At 38.3% G+C, this 20,681-nt stretch overlaps 1 protein-coding gene across 11 annotated transcripts in view; it reads left to right on the top strand.

Moving 5' to 3' along the window:
* Positions 1 to 19,490, top strand: part of LOC129730307 (uncharacterized) — a 45,513-nt gene extending 26,023 nt beyond the window's left edge. For all 11 annotated transcript variants that reach the window (XM_055689531.1, XM_055689535.1, XM_055689529.1 and 8 more), the window contains exons 3-6: positions 16,933 to 17,287; positions 17,345 to 17,739; positions 17,793 to 17,914; positions 17,980 to 19,490. In XM_055689531.1, the coding sequence (XP_055545506.1) occupies positions 16,933 to 17,287; positions 17,345 to 17,739; positions 17,793 to 17,914; positions 17,980 to 18,735 (1,628 nt within the window). In that variant the 3' untranslated portion in view covers positions 18,736 to 19,490. The remainder of the gene's footprint in view (positions 1 to 16,932; positions 17,288 to 17,344; positions 17,740 to 17,792; positions 17,915 to 17,979) is intronic.
* The last annotated feature ends 1,191 nt before the right edge of the window (positions 19,491 to 20,681 follow it).

The following is a 20,681-nucleotide window of genomic DNA, read 5'->3' as shown; positions in this document are numbered from 1 at the left end:
CTGCTGCCGGAGTGTGTTTCTTGAAAGTGGCGGTTGTCTGTTCCAGCCGTCTGTGTTTATGTGCTGTTTGTTGTGGCTGGGTGACTGGCTGCTTAATGGTTTTATTGAATAGTTTGCAAAATAGCTTATAAATAATAAACTAAGTGCACTGCCGTGTTCAGACAACACACGGCTACCAATGGGTTAAACGAGAAATGTTAGTATCCAACATTAGCACTAGAAAACAAGGTCTATTGTCTTCAAATACTAATCTTTTGTTTACAATGAAAAATTCAAATTTCTACTTCTACTTAGAAATACAGGCCCTGTTCGATTTTGGCACGTTTCGTTTTTGGCACGGTTCAATTTTGGCAACATTAAAACTTTGGACGTGTTGCCACCAGCAACCATCTAAGCGTTGAATTTGATTTTCCCTTAAGTCCGGTAGGCATCGGACAACACTATTCAGATTGGCTATATAATTGGCTATTGAATTTTCTCTTTAATCCGGTAGGCATAAAAAAAAATTTCAATTTTGACGTGTTGCCAAAATCGAACAGGGCCTGTATATGTGAGCTGTTGAGTGATGATTCAAAAGCTTTATAAGCACCAGGGTTGTTATTACGATAGATTTATCGTCGATAATCGTGATCGCCGATACCGATAACGTCTGTTATCGTTATTGACGATGACGAAAGCGTCTTCAAACATTAACATTATCGGCGGTGTCGATAGTCACCAGACGTTATCAGCTCACTAAGTTCACAGTCTTTTGCAATGTCAAAGCAAGTGCACCAGTGGCTAAATTTCGGTTGCTGAAGCTGGCTTTACAACCAACAAAATATCTGCACCGAGCGTTGCTATTTATTCTTTGAAAATAACAAGTAGCAACGAGTTCATCAGTTTGGTAATGTAATAGCAACGAGTCGATCCGTTGCTATTGGACCAAATGCTGATTTGGTGAATTCGTTTATCAGACGTTATTGATTCGATGCCATCTAGTAGATATCGTCCTAGGCAATGACGCTAGTGTCTAAAGACGTTAACGTGATCGTCGATAACGATGACAGACAGTATTGTCATCGGCGTTTACGATAGGTAATCGATTAACTACTTGATAAGCACGAATAATCAGTTCTTCAACAAGTTAATTTTAACATCCAGATTTGCACGATATTTGCACCGATTGATTTTTATGGATTTATCATTAGAATCAAATAGATTTACACAAACACTCCAATTTTGAGAAAAAAATACACCTTGATAATATTTGCTGGATTTAGTTTTTACTCTGAATAAAATTTTTTTGGCAGCCAACAGTGAAACTATACCGAACATTTAAAACATAACATTCAAACACATACGAACATGCATTAACACGTACAAATAACATGAAATAAATATGTTTCAAATATATGACGCGAAATTTTTTTTCTGATTGTTCTGATCTAAACGTCACTGTACTAAAAAGTTGATTTTTTAGAAAAAAAACTTTTTCGATTTAACACCAAATCTCGACGTTTCATGCATTTCTAAGACATATGGCATTTAAATAAATTATTCGATTTCGGCAACTTTATGTATCACTACCTGTGCATTTTTTCATCGATATTTTTCGTAAAACTTTGACCGTTTTGAGGCACGTGTTCCTGATGTCCGATCGAGCTGAAATTTTGCATGGAGACGAAGCTTTTGAGCCCTACCGCTAAACGATATTCGAAAAATCGGCACTCTAGTACTCATATTTAGGTTGGGCTCGATTATAAATAGACTCGATTATGTATCATTGAAAAAATACCATTTTAGATTCGATTATTCTGTTAGGATTTTGTTTTTCTATTTCGAATATGACTTTTTTCACAACTTTTGAACCACGTAATCAATCATTATAAATCATCAGTTAACCGAGTGATGGTCGGGTGTCTCGACAAGCTCCCAGTGAGGTAAAATGTGCTTAACAAAGCAATTAGCTTCTAAGGATTAGCAGACAAATCATCCTGAATTCGACCAATGTTCTTTAGATGATACTTGCTCGGACAGTGCCCGGTTAGTAGTCCTGTGTGTGCTTTTTTGTAATTTTTGCTTTTGGCGTTTTTGAGTTCCATTTTAATTGTACAACTAGCTGACCCGGTAAACTTCGTCCCGCTCATTTTTGTCTTTAATTGAATAATTTTAAACATTCCAAACACATTGAATCCTTGCGATTTAGTTATAGTCTGCAAATGCACGACGAATCGGCCATAAAATATGTTCAAAATCAAAAGACAAATCGTTTGAAATAATTGGTTTTATCGGAATGACAACATCCTCGACTTTTGGCTTCTGTACATCACTTTTATTCTGAACTAGTTGAACGTTCCCGGCGATGCTCGGGATCCAAGTTTTCAAAATTAGGAATCAATAATTAATTGCAATATTAGCACAACTCACTTCAAAAAATTTCTACATCTTATACGTCCATCATCACTTTAAGTACTTTAATATTCTAAGAAGCACAGAACGGAAATACTCATATGGGATTGCATTTTCTGATTTTGGGCTCTTTTACAGAAACTGAAAGTCGCCATTTCGGATATCAAAATGACGTATGGAGTCCCACTTTCGGAAGTATTGAAACGGTTGGCCAAATACCACTTCAGGTTATTTTCCTGAAATCAGAAGTCGCCATTTTGTAAAATGTTGTGTGGGGTCATTTCAGTTCCGAATATACCAAATTCGGGTGATGTCCGGATATTCGATAATCGTTTACAGTAAAACCTCTTTTTATGTAGCTTTTGAAAGAAAGTAATCGAAGTAATAAGAATTGAGCATGATGCCTCTATATATCTAAAAAGATGACATGTGAATTTTATAACGAAATTGTTTGTTGGTGTCCAAAGAAATACGTCTGAGAAGAAGTTAATGCTTTAATCCACAAAACTACGTAGAAATTAAAAAAAAAATAATGCAAAAGTCGCCTCCTAAACGATGTTTATACAATGAAATGCGGCCTTTCCTCCAGCCAAATGTCCCAAGATCTAATTTAGGTAAAAGTAAAAAAGTAAATCGAATCCCGTAATGTGTTACCATTCACAAAACTACGAAAACATTAGAAATGTAATTTTTTTCTGCTCGACTCGCACATAATCAAAACATGGATTTAAAAATATTTGCAGATGTTGAAGCAACAACAAATATTTAAATGAAAAATAATTGCATATCATAGGTTTGAATTTTGATTGGCAAATTGAGCCCGAAAATTCATGAATTACAAAGCGTTATTTTTACTCAAAAGTCATTCCTATCTTAGACAGTTTTCCTAAAGATCTTGTTTACACATCAACAAACATTTTATTATAGAAAAAATCACAGATTACAGCTTCGGGTTTTGATTTAGAGGCAAATCCAGCTTAAAAAATCATACTTTTGCATGTTTCACGTAGTTTTGTGAATAATATCTCGAGTTTTAGTAATCAGATACCTGATATTTTTCCTCAAATGTCTTTCCTAAACAGCAACAAGCATTTTAATAAAAAAAGAAACACATGTCATCACTTTGAATTTTGATTTGGAGACGAATTGAGAATAAAAAGTAATAATTGTGCATGTTTCACGCAGTTTTGTGAATGATATCTCAAGGTTTAGTGATCGGATACTACATATTTTTCCTTAAATGTCTTTCCTGAGCATTAACAAACACTTTAATGAAAAAAGAATCATATGTGATCGCTTTGAATTTTGATTCAGAGGCAAATATAGCACAAAAAGTCATAGTTTTGCACGTTTTACGTAGTTTTGTGAATAATATCTCAATTTTTAGTAATCAGATACTAATAATTTTCACTCAAATGTCTTTAATGAACATTGACAAACATTTTAATTAATAAAGAATCATATGTCATCGCTTTAAATTTTGATTCAGAGGCAAATTCAGCATAAAAAGTCATAATTTTGCATTTTTTACGTAGTTTTGTGAATTATATCTCAAGTTTTAGTTATCAGACACCCATTATTTTTTTCTCAAATGTCTTTCCTGAACATCAGCGCACTTTTTCATGTAAAAAACCTACATGTCACCGCTTATATTTTTGATTTAGAACGATTCAAAATGATGATGATTACTTTACACCTCAGAGACGGAGGGAATAATATCAAGAAGATCAAGCGTTACGGAATTCCATTTTTATATAGTAGATTATCCACATTGGGTGGTATTCGGTCATTTTCGGCTGTTTCTCAGAAGTCGCCATCTTGCAATTCAAAATGGTGTCTTAGGTCAATTTTCAGATCCCTGTATCATTCTGATTCCAGAGAAACTCATATTGAGTGGTATTTGGTCACTTTAGGCTGTTTTTCATTAACCGGAAGTTGCCATCTTGGATTTCTGTGGTTTGGTGTCTTTGATCGATTTTAGTTCCTGTGTATCATTCTGGTTCCGGAGATACTCATATTGGATTGAAATTAGCCATTCTTAGGCGTCAGTATGGTTCCAAGAAACACCCATATTAGAAACCGGAAGTTTCCATCTTGAATTTAAAAATGGCGTCTGGAGTCGAGTTTTGGCTCCTGTGCATCGACCCGATCATTTTACCAGTATCAAACCACCTTAGTAATTTGTGTTTGACCTGTATGAGAGCCCTCCCATCCAGAAGTAGGGTGAGTGTCGAACAACAATGAACATATTTTTTGCTCTCAAAAACCTCCACATGCCAAATTTAGTTTCATTTACTTGCTTAATTCTTGAGTTGTGAAGAAGTTTGAGTTTCATTTGTATGAGCCCTCTCTTCCAGAAGAGGGAGGGGTGTCAAATGATTGTGAACATATTTGTTACCCCTTAAAACATCCACATGCCAAATTTGGTTCCATTTACTTGGTTAGTTTTCGAGATGTGAAGAAATTTGTGTTTCATTTGTATGGGACTCCTCCCTTCCAGAAGAGGGAGAAGTCTCGAACTATCTTAGTCACCTTCCTCGGCCTCTAAAACCCCTGTATACAAAATTTCACGCTGATCGGTTCAGTAGTTTCCAAGCCTATATAGATCAGACAGACAGACAGACAGAGATGCCTTTTTATATGTTTAGATTTTTGCCTTTATCTAGAAAGGTGCTCTAAAAGGCCGAATGGAATATTTCACTCGACTCAGTTCGACGAGCTGAGCATACTCTGTATGTGAGTGTGTGTGTGTGTGTGAGTGTGTGTGCTACTTTTCAATCTCACTCGATTTTCGCAGAGATAGCTGGACCGATTTTCATAAAAATTTTCTAAAATGAAAGGTCTGGTTGCTCATAAAACCCTATTAAATTTTATTGTAATCGGATTTTTAATTTGTATGTTATTTAACAAAATGTGAAAATCACGAAGGTTCATTATCTCAGAAGTTTACAGTGCAAGTAAAATACGGGTTTGCAGACTACGGGACCTCAGCTGGTTGCGCAATCCGTAGAAGGCCCTGTTTGCAGCTGCTATCCGCCTTTTTTATCTCACGGCTAACCTCGTTGTCATATGTCACTAATGTACCCATTTAATATCCGTCGGACTACCACGTTCTCTGCATTTCAGGCATCAGAATGTGAAGAAATGTGATAAAGTTAGGGGCCATCCACATACCACGTGGACAGCTTTGGGGGGGGGGGGGTGTTGGCTAATGTCCACGGTCCATACAATTTTTTTAGAATTTATATGGGCAGTTGTCCACGGAGGGGAGGGGGGGGGTTCAAAATCGTTAAAAATCTGTCCACGTGGTATGTGGATGGCCTCTTAGGGATTTAGGAATAATCTTAGATTCTAAACTTAATTTCATCGACCACTATAACACTATCATACACAAGGCAAACAACATGTTAGGGTTCATCAAACGCTTCTGCTACAATTTTCAAAATCCGTACACTATCAAAACTTTGTATATTGCCTATGTGAGGTCAATACTGGAATACTGTAGCATTGTGTGGTCTCCTCGTCCTGGCGTACATGAAGAAAGAATAGAATCAGTACAAAAGCAATTTCTACTATATGCTCTTCGTAAGCTAGGTTGGACCGCACATCGTCTTCCGTCATATGAAGCACGCTGCATGTTGATTGACATTCAAACATTAAAAGAACGGCGAGAGTACGCGATGGCTTCATTTGTAAACGATATCGTTTCGCAGAACGTTGACTCAGCAGTACTACTTTCTAAATTGAACTTTTATGCACCCATTCGACAACTTCGACACCGTAGTTTATTTGCTCTTAACCATCATCGTACGGAATACGCAAAAAAGGACCTATAAATAGTATGATGAATTCTTATAATCAACACTGCGAAGCCATTGACTTTACGATGTCCCGGTATAAACTAAAACAGTATTTCAAGTCCTTGAGGCTGAGGACACAAAATTAATTTGTTTTATGTTCGTGTATAGTTTAGAAATTATCATTGTAACCAGTCTACATATATGATTGACGAAATAAATAAATAAATAAATATTTCGTTTTGGCAGAGTCAATGATGAGCCCTATTCTCGGAGCTTCCCTCCTGAGAGGTCCGAAGGCCTCTTGCACTGCTCAACGGTTGATACCAATGATGTCGATATTGTTTGCAAAACCTAGGATCATGTGAGACTTCTTAGTGATGGTGCCGCTTTGCACGCCGGCCCTTCGTATAGCACACTCCAATGCAATGTCGAACAATAAGTTTGACAGCCCGTCTCCCTGCTTCAAACCATCTAACGTCACGAAGGAGTCCGATATCTCACCAGCTATCCTGACCCATGATGTAGAGCCGTCAAGGGTGGCACGTATCAGCCTAATTAGTTTTGTTAGGAAACCATGTTCGAGCATAATCGAGGATCTGTCGCAAGGTGAACATTTGGTCCGTAGTGGAGCATCCCACTCGAAAACGACATTGCTAATCGCCAACAAAGGTCTCCGACAAAGGCCTTAGTCTATGGAACAGAATACGGGAGATAATTTTGTAAACGGAAACCTTTCTTGTAGATCAGATATATGAGACTCTCCAACCAGTCCGAGGGCAATTCTTCATCGGACCACACTGTCAGCATGATCCGGTGTGAAGCACGATACGGCTGTTCGCTCCCGACTTTAATAAGTTCGGCTGGACTGCCGTTCTTACCAGCTACCTTGCAGTTCTTCTGCTCTTTTACTGCTTTCTTAACCTCGTCCATAGCAGGTGGGTCCACAGCTTTGCCATCATCCTCAATCACCATCCTGCTCCTTTCGACTACGCTGTTTTCTTTACCATTCCATTTCGTTCCGTTCTCTCGGTAATCAGGTTTTCCTCCCTATCGTTGCACATGGCAGGGCTGACATGTTTCGGTTCCTGATTCCATTAATCTTCTTGTAGAAGCTTCTCGCATCGTGCCTAGATAAGCAACCCTCCGCCTTCGCAAGAATCCGCTCCCAATGCTGTCGTTTCTTCCGGCGATGGAGTCTTTTTTCGACAGCTTTAGCTTCCCAGTATCTTTCTACCCTCTGACGAGTCACAGCCGTGGCTAACATTGGAACTCTGATGCGGTTCTTTTCATCCGTCGCTCGCTGGCACTCAACGTCAAACCACTCATTGGACGTGGCTGTCGCAGCTGTACCCAACACTTCTCCCGCTGTGGCGCTGATTGCACTGTGGATATGCCTCCAATTTGATCCTCGATCCGCTCATCAACCTTCCGCAGGTACTCTGTAGTCACTTCTCCAGTTGATAGCCGCTGAATGTTTAACTGTATCCTCCTTGTCCTGGATTTTAACACGTCGGTCAACCGGGCGCGAATCTTGGATACCACGAGATAATGATCCGAGTCAACGTTTGGCCCTCTAAACGACCTCACGTCTGTAACGTCTGAAAAGTGCCGACCATCAATCAAAACATGGTCTGGGAGCAGGCCTCTCCATTTGGGTGCCTCCAGGTGTGCTTACGTATATTCCGACGTGCAAAATAAGTGCTACAGATTGCCATACCCCTGGCTTCAGCGAAATTGACGAGCCTCAGGCCGTTGTCGTTCGTAGTAGAGTGGAGGCTTTCTCTACCAATCATGGGGCGGAAGAAGTTCTCTTGCCCGACCTGCGCATTTGCATCCCCGATGACGATCTTGATGTCGTGTCCTGGGCACTCATTATACGTTTATTCCAGGAGCTCTTATAACTCCTCCTTCTCTTCATCGGTCGGTGCGTACACATTTATCAGGCTGTAGTTGAAAAATTTGCCCTTAATTCTCAACACGCATATACAGTCACTGATCGGCCTCCATCTAATGACACGATTCATCTGTTTCCCTATGAGCACGAAACCAGATTTTCCTTTCTGCTTTTACGCCGCCACTGTAGTAGATGTGGTACTTAAATGAAATGCCCGCAATAGAACTACTGCCCGGAATTTGCGTTCTTCCGTTTTCGGCCACCTTACCTCCCATATGGCAGCAACATCCACATTCACCTTCTGCAGCTCTCTTGCCAGGATATCTGCACGTGCTAGTTCGAGTAGAGTTCTTTCATTTCAAGTACCGAGTTTCCAATAATCATTGTGATTTTCGTTCGCCTAGGTCCATACCGATTATTCCGTTTCATATTTATATCTGGACTGGTCGTAGTATTTTACCGTCGGTATGCTGCCTTACTAGAGCTGCGATACCTAGTCTCGTGACGAGGCTGCCGTCTTAGATATAGCTGGCGAGGCACCGCGTTTCGTAATTCAGTCGCCCCCTCCAGGACGCTGTTGTACGCCGCCCCCAACATGGATACAGCCGTGTACGATCCCTCTTCCCAGTCAGCACACGACCATAGTTTCTACCGGGGCACATAGGGGTATTTGAGGTCAAAAGTCGGAATAAATTGCAAAAATCAAAAATATTATTGAACCCTCATAGTCAACTCCACTAGATTCGTAGATAGTGGGGGTATCCCGTGACAACTGTTTTACTATAATTTGTTTTGTTTTTGCTCCGCCAGAGCTGTCAAAATACAAACTAAAAGCGAAATAGGTTTTTGAGACGTAATTTTTTGATTTTTCCGGAGACATTTTTAAATATTAGTAATTACATTTTGCCTGTTACAGATATTGATAGTCAAATGAATGGTATGCAATAAGTTTTGAACATTTCAGATGGATGGTTTGGTGTTTTGTTGACTACAGGTCGGACTCGATTATATACAGACTCGATTATATATTGACTCGATTATATATGATTCGATTATATATGAAATTGTATATAATCGAATCATAAAAAAAAAATTTTTCAATTTTAAATATAACTGACCTAAAGCAGCAATGTCGTAGAGGGATCGTCCAAAAATACGTAACGCTTAGGAGGAGGTAGAGATCTGACAAAACGTCGCAATCAATACTAAAAATTTTGAAGATCTATACATCTATACCTAGAGGAAAGAAATATCGAAGGGAACGTTTACCAATTATGTAACGCTCAGGAAACGGGAAAGGGTGTTGGGTTGGCAAAGTGTTGCAACCCATACGGAAAATTTAAACAAAAAGCATGGCGAAGGGGTGATTTTACGAAGCTAATCCCTCAGCTTGTGTGTAGGCCGAAGCTTCATGCACGGAGTAGGGGATTAGCATTGCACACGCGCACCGGTGAATTTGCTTACACATCACGCAGTGCAAGTTGCAATACACGCCGTGTAGTGTTTCTATGCAAAAGTGGAACCCGTGCAGCACGGTGTAGTGTTCTTGCCTTGGCTGACTGCAATAACACAAAGAATAACTACGAAACCTATACATACATATATTTTTGTAAGAAAGGTTTTTTGCAACTTTTAGGGGGTTAGTAAAAAAATTCTACTTATTTATTTAAAAACAACAAAAGATGTATGCAAAACTAAAAAACAAAAATTTCTGATTCGATTATATATACATATATTTTTGTAAGAAAGGTTTTTGCGACTTTAAGGGGGTTAGTCAAATAAATCCTACTTATTTATTCAAAAACAACAAAAGTTTTAAGCAAAATAAACAAAAAAAAATTTCTGATTCGATTACATATAGCAGCGGTTCTCAACCTGGGGTACGCGTACCTCTGGGGGTACTCGAAGGTCTTCAGGGGGTACGCGAAAGAAAAATCAGTAATGGCGGACGAAGCCATTTTTCTCTAAAATACTACAAGGTATACAGCCCTAGGGTTGTATGAAATGGTGACGTGGGACTAAACACTGTAATTAGGGGATTTTTTGTTACAAAATATACAGAGTCTGCAGACAGAATCAATGTGTTTATTTTCAGCCTCCCCTGGAAATTCAGCCTCCCCTGGAATATATTCAACAACACTCGAAAAAATATCATTTATATTTGGCGATATTATGCCTTTAGAATTTTTTTTTTTGTGCAAAAAAATATGTATTTAACAAGGCACAAGCATATCGTGCTTGTTGAAGAAGCACCAAGAATTTCTCATAATGCGTCAAAGTCAGAATTATCTCTATATCCTCAAAAACCAAATCCAATAATGCTTACGTTATCATAATGAATGGTTTTGTCTTATTTAACTCTAACTAAATCAAATCTATAGTATGGATATTACTTTCAAAATAATATGGAAGCCCTTACAAAGGTTCATCAATTGGAAAACATAAGAAAATATTTTGAACAAAATTCCTAACAAGTTCCAGCAAAAAATCGTAGAAATCCACAATTACATTTTTATTTTTTGCTTGACAGTTTTTTCATTTGCCTGCAACTACATTCGCTGTATTACGAAGACAGGAAATATACGTTTATTATGGTAAAGCTTAGAATAATAATATATCATCTAACAATTTTGAAATATAAAAAGAGATTCTGTACGAATCTTACTAAATAAACTAAAAAATCACAAGCATTCGCAGGTTCTTACTCTTCTATAAATGTATATAATTAGGAATTTACTCTTTCGATACTATCCGGTCACGATTATTTAGTGAATATCGAAGATAAAATTAAAAATATATCCGTTGCAAAAATTTACAATTCTTGTTGAGTAATTCATGGCAATCATATTTATGAAATAAACTTTCAATCACCATCAACAGCAGCATTGTAGTTTTTCGTCAATTGCATACGAATAGAAATGTACGAACAAAAGTGTATCACTGCAATACGAATAGTACTGCTGCAGTACGAATAGAAGAGTACCAATGCAATCATAGACGACGAGAGACCTGCGGTTCTATACTCACTGGTACTGTTGCTTTTACTGGCATGTTTTCTTTCAAGACATCAGTTTTTATTAGGTTCTACAGTACCTAACACGCAGGTTAAGAGATTGTTCAAGGATGGGTATTGTTTCAAACTTTTAGGAAAACTTTTACCTTCGAGACATCATATTAGTCTAAGCAGTCTAAGTCATGGAAGCAAAAATAAATTGACCTATTGGGACGGGGAGACTCTGTCAATTTTTATTTCGAAATTGATACAGGGAATATCACAGGGAACGGATGGTGTCCATTCACGTCGTCTGTGCTAGGAATGCTCGCATGTAATTGGTTCATTATTCGCGTAAATTTGTTATTGAAATTATTATCAATTTTACCGCTTAGCAATGAAATTAGAGTGATAATTAACACATTACAAAATTGTTATACATTTTATCTATCCAACAACATATTGGTTATTGTTATCCATCATGTGGTTATGCTGTTATTAGCGTTTGAAATCTGACGCAACATTTGCCCGTTTTATTTCCAATTTTACATAATGCATCCCAGTATAGTAAACAAAGACGTTTCCCACGTCAATACTTCATTTGTTTTCCAATCTTGCTCTTAAAACATGACTGTAGCAATCAAACAAACCATAGTTCAATTCGAAACCTAAACAAGACTACCACAACATGATTTACCACTACTCTCTCCGACTCTGTGAAAACATTCCAAGCCAGGGGAAACAATCGATATGAAAAATATCGTCAAGGGGTACTCGAACAAAAAAAGGTTGAGAACCGCTGATATATAGGATTCGATTATATATAGTGAAAATTTTCCGGAGACTGTATATAATCGAGTCCGACCTGTATATATTTTGCATTGAACATTTTTGAAAATTTGCCTTCCGCATTAAGCTTCAAAATTATTTTTCTCAATGTTCCGGACGTTTCTACGCACAAACAATCTCATTTTTAGGAAGGTATGAGCTCCCTGAAACACGTCCAGAAAAAAAAAAAGTTGCGCATGTTTGCGCATTTATGAAATATCATGATTTTATTCCTGTCAATATATGGGTAATTCCATGCGAATTTACCAAAAAAAAAAAAACAGTTCAAAACCCCTCTTTCCTTTTTCCTGCGATTTGTAGACGTAAGACGTCCGAAAAACACTGATAGGTGATTTTCGAATAAAATAGCAAAAGGAATGCATATAAAATATAACTTTTGACCGAAAGTGTTGCTAGATGTATAATTTTTATTTTTTTACTGAATTTGCATTTTCCGGTAATTGCAGCCAGTTCTATTTTAAACTTGATAGCTTCATCGTGTTCCTCATAAAATTTCAAAAATCAATCTCATGATATAACCAATAATATTACAGTTTTAAATTTCTCTTTTTCTACCAAACAATTAGATTTATTTGAAAATGTCTTGTGAACTTTTTACCTTAATTTCTCTACTAAATTTGCTTCATTTGAATTGCATCCTTGAAAACTAAAGCAGAGAAAGAGTTTGCATAAAAAAATCGAACGGTAGAGCGATTTTATTGATTTGGTTCGATTAAACCTTTTAATTTGATAAAAAAACAATCATGTTCATCACGTTTTATAACGTGAAAAACATCAAAATACGCTTAGAACAGCACTACCTTTAAACAATTTTACTTCCAAAATGTTATTTTTTATATATACTTGGATATGTAAAGATAGTATCTAGATTGTGTTTCTCCCTATTCAAGTAAAAACAATAAAAGTGTTCAGAGTTAGAGTCCCTCTAAAAAAAGTTCTCAAGAAATTTAAAAGTGGATTAATTTTAGTGGATTAACGTTAGGTCAAATGTCTAGAAAAGTTTTTTTCACCAAATGTGGCCCTAAATCACTCGCCGCAATATTCCCAACAAGGAACCTACCACGTTGTATGAGAAAAATTATACATCACTGATAGGTAGATATTATTTATAGCTTGATTATTTTATGCATATTAAAGACTGATTGAAGACAAAACTGACAAACTGCTATAAATAAAAAAGTTAGCGTATTTACGCATGAGAATAATTTTTTCCAACTTTTCACTTAAAATACCCCTATGTGCGGGGGTTGGTTACCTGATCTCCGCTAAGGTTACTCGTATCCCGGTCCTCGTGGCACCTCGTGGAGGTTGAGATAGGAGTTGCTGGACAGAGGTGAATGACCACAATGGGGTCTCAAGTGACACGTGCCAAGCCATTTACCAACCAGCTGGAAGTCGATTACGGTCGACAAAACAAAAAAAAAGATTTTGGAGCGCAAACTGAAAAAAAGTTAAAGGGTATGTGCTTGAGTGCACAAACGTAGGCTTGCCGTGGGACTATGGTGGGTGTAAAGATTTAATTCTGCCATAGCCGCAGTATATAACACACACCAAACGTACAAATACCATGCACAATAATCCATGAAAATTTCACAAAAAACCACAAACACCTGTCATAAACCACAGCATACAAATACCAATACTCACATTAACTGCCCATAAATGCATAACAGTCCCACGTAATTTCTCATCACTTTTTGCTTGAACCTCAAAAACTTCTTCACAAACCCGGTGCTCTCAAAAAATCGCAAGAAAAAGCTGTTTGTTGCTAAATTGATTAGAAAAATATGAATTTTGGTTAGTCCCATGTAACAAATAAACGCAAAACAAGCTCAGTGATGAAAATAACTAGCATAAAATTATGGTCACTATCATATAAATACCAATTGAAGTACTTTTCGGAAAAATGATTCTGTCATAAATATATTTACCTCGAATAAGTGCATTTTTGCACACACATGTTATACACACATACACGTAATACACACACGCTATACACACACAAACACACACACACACACAGACACACATACACACATACACACACACACACACTACTCATACGCACACACTACTCACTCACACACACTACTCACACACACACACTACTCACACGCACACGTACACGCTTCTTACACACCCACAGTGACACACACACATACAAACAAACACATACATACACACAGACACACACACATACACACACACACGCACACACACACGCACGCACACACACATACACACGCATTACTTACACATACACAAATACCTTACTTACACATACACACACACGTTACTAACACATACACACACATACACGCACACGCCACCTATACATACACACACACTATTCACACACTCACACATACACACCCACACGTTACTCAGCCACCGCGCTTGATATACGACACACTATACCTACACTATCGGCAGCAACCAAACGGCTTCCAAGTCTTCCAATGATCCCTTCCAACGGCTTCCAATGGTCCCCAGTTCCGTTCACGTCCAATTTCGTGCTGTATTCCAACAACGATATCTGAATTAAATTACCACTGGTGGGGTCCAACTCAGATCGAGGGGAAGCCGAACTGTTCGCCTTGACGGTCGACCAGGGAATGATCTTCTCCCAACACGGAATGTCCTTTTATAGCGTCACTCAGCGTGGGAAACTTGGGTGATTGGGGAATAACCAATCGCGTGGAAGCATCTCTGGTTTCTTTCTTCGTCGCTTACGTTGGGTGATGAATGCGATGCCAATTGGCTGGCATTGCTAGCCAATGACTGATTGCGTGAAATCATTTCGTCTATGTTTTTGAAGTCTGCGTTAGGGAAATATACCAATCGTATTAAAATGTATGTGGATATTCGACCTTTAAACTTTTCAGCAATTTTCACCGAGTAATTAGAAAATGGTAACTAAAATTAGCATGTTATACAAATCTTGTATATTTTAGCTTTCCAACGGTATATTAACTATTGAAATCGGAATAGTTGTTTGAGCGCTATTAGCTTCTAAAATCTTCCAAGAGCCAACCAAAAACGTTACATGTTCAATCCAGTTTTCCAAGAATGTACCTTAGTATAGTGAAGAACGACGTAGTCCCACGTCAAAATGAAATATGATAGCTTTTTAACCGTTCCTGTCCATTTTGGTATCCCGGAAATGCGTCAAAAGGCCGTGGAGTCATTACTCGCTGAGTTCGTCGCTTCTACGTTTGCTTACGGGGAAACTTTAATTCTCTGAAGACTTTACTTACTTCAAACCTGGTTGCAAGCACGAAACACACCAGAACGGTTAGAAATCTGTAATCATTCATTTTTTCGGTTCGAGCTCTAGGACAAGAACACAAATTTCAAAAAATTTGGTTGGATTTGGAAGATATTTTAATACATTTCAAATTATACCAGACTATAACTTTTTAAATGCTTTTCGTATTCTGAAAAAAATCGTTTTAACTTTTTTTATTTATTATGTTTTTTTCTGTAATTTTCTGTGTTTTTTTATGTTTTCTGAATAATGGATTTATTTTTCAGTAACGAAACTATTTAGAATTCGACCCGTGCCTCAAAGCGGTCAAAGTTTAAACTTTTGAATCGAAAAAAATGCGCAGTAGTTAATGAAATTTTCGATAACAAAACAAAAAAAAAATTTTTAATGCCCAATGTCTTAGAATTGCAGAAAATGTCAAGATCTGATGGTTATCAAAAAAAAAACGGAAAAAATCTGGGGCTCGGAAATTTCTGAGCTTCGAAATATTTTCATTTCACTAGTCCCATTCTCAATTTCACTTCACTATCAATCTCACTTCACGGAGGTAATTTTTATCACCTTACTTGAGGTGGAATCGAAAATATGTCGCAGAAAGTAAGCGTGAGAGTGAAATATATTTTACCGTGAAGTGACTCCCCTAAATAGCACCGAAATCTCTGAGGTTCGTTCCTCTACCGAAATGTAGAACCAAGGCTTTGCTTTGCTTTGCTAAATAACTTTGGATTCACTCAAGCGCGTTTCAGTTTACTCTAATGGCAGCAAATATCTTATAATATTAAAAAATATTTGATGGTAGCTAATGTACCAGAGATTCCCGTGCGGTATTGTGATAGTGCCCAGTATTATTATTTCAACACAACAGCTCTAACACTTGGTGACCAGATAACGCACTAAAGTTTTCGTTTCCAGTAGAATAGCTACTAGTTATATGCCTTCAACTTGCGGTTTTTGCATAAAATTTAGTTTTGATGATATCGAACTTTTCATTCATTTGCGAAAAGAAAAATTAAAATGGACAAAATAAGTTGCAAAAATTACACCACCAACCGGGAATTTGACCTTCTCACTAGACCAGCATTGTACCTCGAGGCCGTTCAAGATCCAATGGTTGATGTAGAAATTTTTTTTTTTCAAATGATATATAATGGTTCAACAATAACTCATTGATGGTACTTTACACTTGCTTCCAGCAAAAATTTCCACCTTTTACTGAATGAAACCGAACAACTTTTGATGCATGGCATTCAGTGTGGATATCATGATTGAAAAAGTTCTAATAGCGGCGGTAGGTAATTTCAATTACGCAATCCCAGCACGATGAATTTCACGTGCCTCACTCCCGTAGCATGTGGTGCAGTACCTTAATCGCTGTTATTGTGAACGTTCTGCGCCGTTCTGCGATTTATGTCCTGCTCCGGTTGAATCATGTCTGCTTATACGGCAAATCGCGAAAACGTTTCCAACTGCGGAGGATTAGCAAATATGCAAATTCTTTCTTCCGCCAAGCTGGTCAAGGAATATAACTCTTTGAGGCGGTAAAAATCGATAAAAAAACAATAAGGAGGGATTATCGACTTAGTGCATCTTGAAAAATTTTTTTAGTTTCTATAGTGGGAACAATGCATCGTTTTGGGAGGGTATTTTTTCCTGCGGTGGGATCTTACGTAAAGTTAAGTAATCATTCACGATGGCTATTAATTGGAGATGTTTCTCTGTTTCCTCCCTTTTTGATTAGATATTCCATTCACGTTGATCGTCCCGGATAGGATCGACCGGTTGGTGTTCAAAGGCAGCGAGTCGCGTGCCAAGGAATTTCTGCTGGAACACGTCATTCCCGGGGCGCTGATGGAGATGAAAGACCACAACGTTTACGGCAATATGAACCGGCACTCGGTGGGCGTCAATTTAACCTGCGTTAACATGCTGATGGGCTACGTACTGCAGTACATGAGCCACCAGGAGACAAAGTACGCCGCCCGGCACAACGTCAGCGACTCGTTGACTATGATCTTCATCGAGGGAAACCTTACCGACAATAGAGCGGTGAACACCAATAAATTGAATAAGCGAAATATCCAGGAAAACAACCGGTAAGAAACGCAGTTGTAGTGCTCAGGATTATTTGATCTAATACTGATTGATTGTAGATATAACGAACCGCAGCGATTGGAGATGAAGAATGCTACCAAAGAGCTGGCGGCCATCAAGGAGAACCGAATTGGGCAACACTTGATGAACTTTCTGGCAAGCATGAAGTCCGGCGCTAAGGTTTTCCAGCACTTCCTCTCCAACAGCAATTTGAGCCAACTGCTGGACGACAGCTCCTACATGGTGCTGATTCCCTCCGATACCGCATTCCAACGGTGGCATCCGATCGATTGGGGATTCTACCCGTTCAGTGTGCAGGAATTCACGGAGAGTGTTCTGCGGAATCACTTTGTTCGTGTGCGACAGCCCCTCCGAATGGCCGACCTGCGTACAATGACCACGGAGCAGAGGTTTAAAACTCTCGGCGGAGAGTATGTAGTACTTAAGGGCAGGCGTAAGTTGGAGGCTTTTCTGTATTAAAAACAAATTGAAAAATAACTTTTACAGCTTCCCCAACCGTGAACAATGTGTCCATTTTATACGATTACACACTATCCAATGGAGTCGAAGTGTTTGTCATCTCTGAAGTCTTGTTCGTGTCCGAAGCGGTCGTGTCACGATTGCATCAGGTAAAAAAGAGCTTGATTAAATAATCGTGTGATCCAGCTAAAAGTAATCTCCTATTCGCTCTTAGATGCATAAGGATAAGGAAACTCCTCCGCTGCTAGCCTTCCCGTGGTTTGGTGCCCAGTTCCTTTCACACTCATTCCTGGCACTGGAACGTGACAATCGATTCACGCAGATCACGCGCTTCCTCAACACAGCCGAGATCGCTCAATACATATCCGGTTCCAACTATACCTTCTTCGTACCCACAGATGAAGCTTTCGAACGGTACAGCTTCGACATTTTGTCGGACAATGTTCTCGCATCGGAAAAAGGCGTCAAACTGTTGTTGAACCATTTCATCAAAGGTCGCCTGTACGATCGCGACTTGAGGGAAGGTGAAGTTTTGGAAACTATCGGAGGCCTTCCGGTGAAGATTCATCGGACGTTCGATAACAACGTGACTGTGAACAGCGCCAGGATCATCGAATCAGAAGTTTTTGTTTACAACCTGGGAACGATGTTCTACGTGAACGACGTTCTCTACCCGGAGCAGCTTAAGGAAGAAGTGACAGCCATTACAGAAATGAGGAACCCAGATAAGAATATCCCACCGGAAGACATCGGTGACGTTTATACGACCGAACGCAGCCCAGCAGAGCACCCTGCCTCAGTGCCCACAACGATACAACGGATACATTTTACGACAAGCCCCGATGTGGAGATTGTGCCACTGGAAATAACCGAACCCAATGGTAACGAGGGTGACATTTTGCTCCAGGAGGACGAAATTATCACGCCCAAGGCGTTGCCGGTAAAGTACTACTTTGCGCCAAAGAAATAAGTACGAAACTTTGGCGCAAACAGCAAATTAAGAGAAAGCTTTATTATAAGCTGTGCGATTTCAGCGATTCGAAAACTCCCGATATTGAAATTTTTTTTCGTGTTACCCTCAGAAATTCTGAACAACTTTCACTGAATTCACTCGAACCCCTTGGAAAATGGTAGATTTGCACTACAATAAATTTTGGAACTGACCCAGAAAAGGGTTAAAATACACTAATTCATCCTAAATTGTTCGAGTGATATCCAGCAGCGGATCGAACTTTCCAAAATTTTTTTAGAAACATCGCGGTAAAAGCTTTAAAAAATCAATTAAAGAATAGTCTTCCCGGAATTTTACAAATTCAAAAAGTTAGAGATTATCGAACATAACATTTGGCATTGGCTCAAAATAGTTGGAAACTAAAAAACTAGCTTAAAAATTATTGTAGCGAACAAATCGTCGCTGACAACCATATCCAGCATATGCAAGACTTTAAACCAGAAGCAAATAACAATCCCAGCAATTTTCCTGCGCATTGCGTGGAACACACATTTTAAACAGCGCCGTAAAATATATTATGAATCCACTGACAGGCTTAAGCACTAGGTTAAGAGCATTGAATAATAATAATCTCATTAGCTGTATAAAATCAAAGATAACTCCAAAATATTTATTGAAACAATGACCGTTTTCTCACGCATACATGTTGTACCTCTAGAGTAGTAAACTAAAAAAAAAACAAAAACATGCGACGTTGAGCTTACGAATGCTACTACTCATCTCTCAACAAAAAGAAAAAAACTATATGGATTAGCAGCACTATTTCTTCCAGTCGACTAAATGATTTAGTTTTATAAAAAAAAACGGTTTTGATCAGACTATTCCTTATGCAAGCCCAGTATGTGTGCAGCTCTTATTTACTAATCTAATTCTAGATGGCTAACAGTAATTTCTGTATATTGTTGTTTTAATAACGTAAACTATTTGTTTTTTTTTTTTTTTTTTTTAATTTTCAAATGGTTGTTTGTAATGTAATAAATGGCAGTTTATAATATATTAAACAGAATGCGTTTTATTGATTTGTCAACTAATAACGTTACAGTGCTTTATTAGACAAATCTAAAAAAATAAGCCGAACAGTGGACTCCTTTGCGGGGATTTGAGGTAATTGAATTTGCGTTTCAAAGAAGTTATCATCTCAGCGTTTTTTGGCAGCCGGCGATTTCTATGCTGCTCGTAGACAAAACTTTCGGTGGAGAATGGCCGTTCACTAACGACAGTACTCGTATTGCATTCCACCAAGAGAAAGGGTTCTGTCTGCGTTCAATGGTTCTTTCAGATATGTATTGCTTCAATTCGTATTTCATAACACATTCTGATGGATGGTTTTTGGTTGACAGATTCATCCCGATTTCGTCAAATAGCTTCTAAAATTCGGATCCGGATTAAGTCTTCTGGTTTAGCTGGTGCAGACATTGGTATATCTGACATTTGAACCTCATTTTTATCAAGGACTTCAGCGGTGATTTACGGCTGATGGTTCTCAGAAATAAAATTAAGTTTATACCTCGGATCTAAGACTGTCGCAAAATTAAAAACATGTTTATCTTTTATTTAGACTATTCAACAAGACTTCTTTCGTTTCTCAACTCCTTTTTGCTCACTATCTTCCTACTTCAAAAATAATCTGAGCGTTGCAACGTAGGGTATCACTTCCGATATGCAAGAATCCTCTGAGCTAACCATCCTTGTAATTTCATCGAAGGTTTCAAAAGCCCAAATGGACGACTGGCCATGTTCCATTGGTATTCCGTCAAATTTTTCACGGAAGGTATTTCTCCTGAATAGTACGTTCCAACTAATCTTTGACCAATTTTACGACGCAACATATAAAACGTGGAGTTCCAAAGAGTTCGAATCTCCTGCAGAAGCTGACGTTTAGGCAAATCATACTCATTTTGGAT

This window comes from Wyeomyia smithii, chromosome 3 (assembly GCF_029784165.1).
Source record: "Wyeomyia smithii strain HCP4-BCI-WySm-NY-G18 chromosome 3, ASM2978416v1, whole genome shotgun sequence".
NCBI lineage: Eukaryota > Metazoa > Arthropoda > Insecta > Diptera > Culicidae > Wyeomyia > Wyeomyia smithii.
The sequence above is the reverse complement of the archived record's forward strand: the minus strand, read 5'-3'. Positions and strand labels throughout refer to the sequence as shown.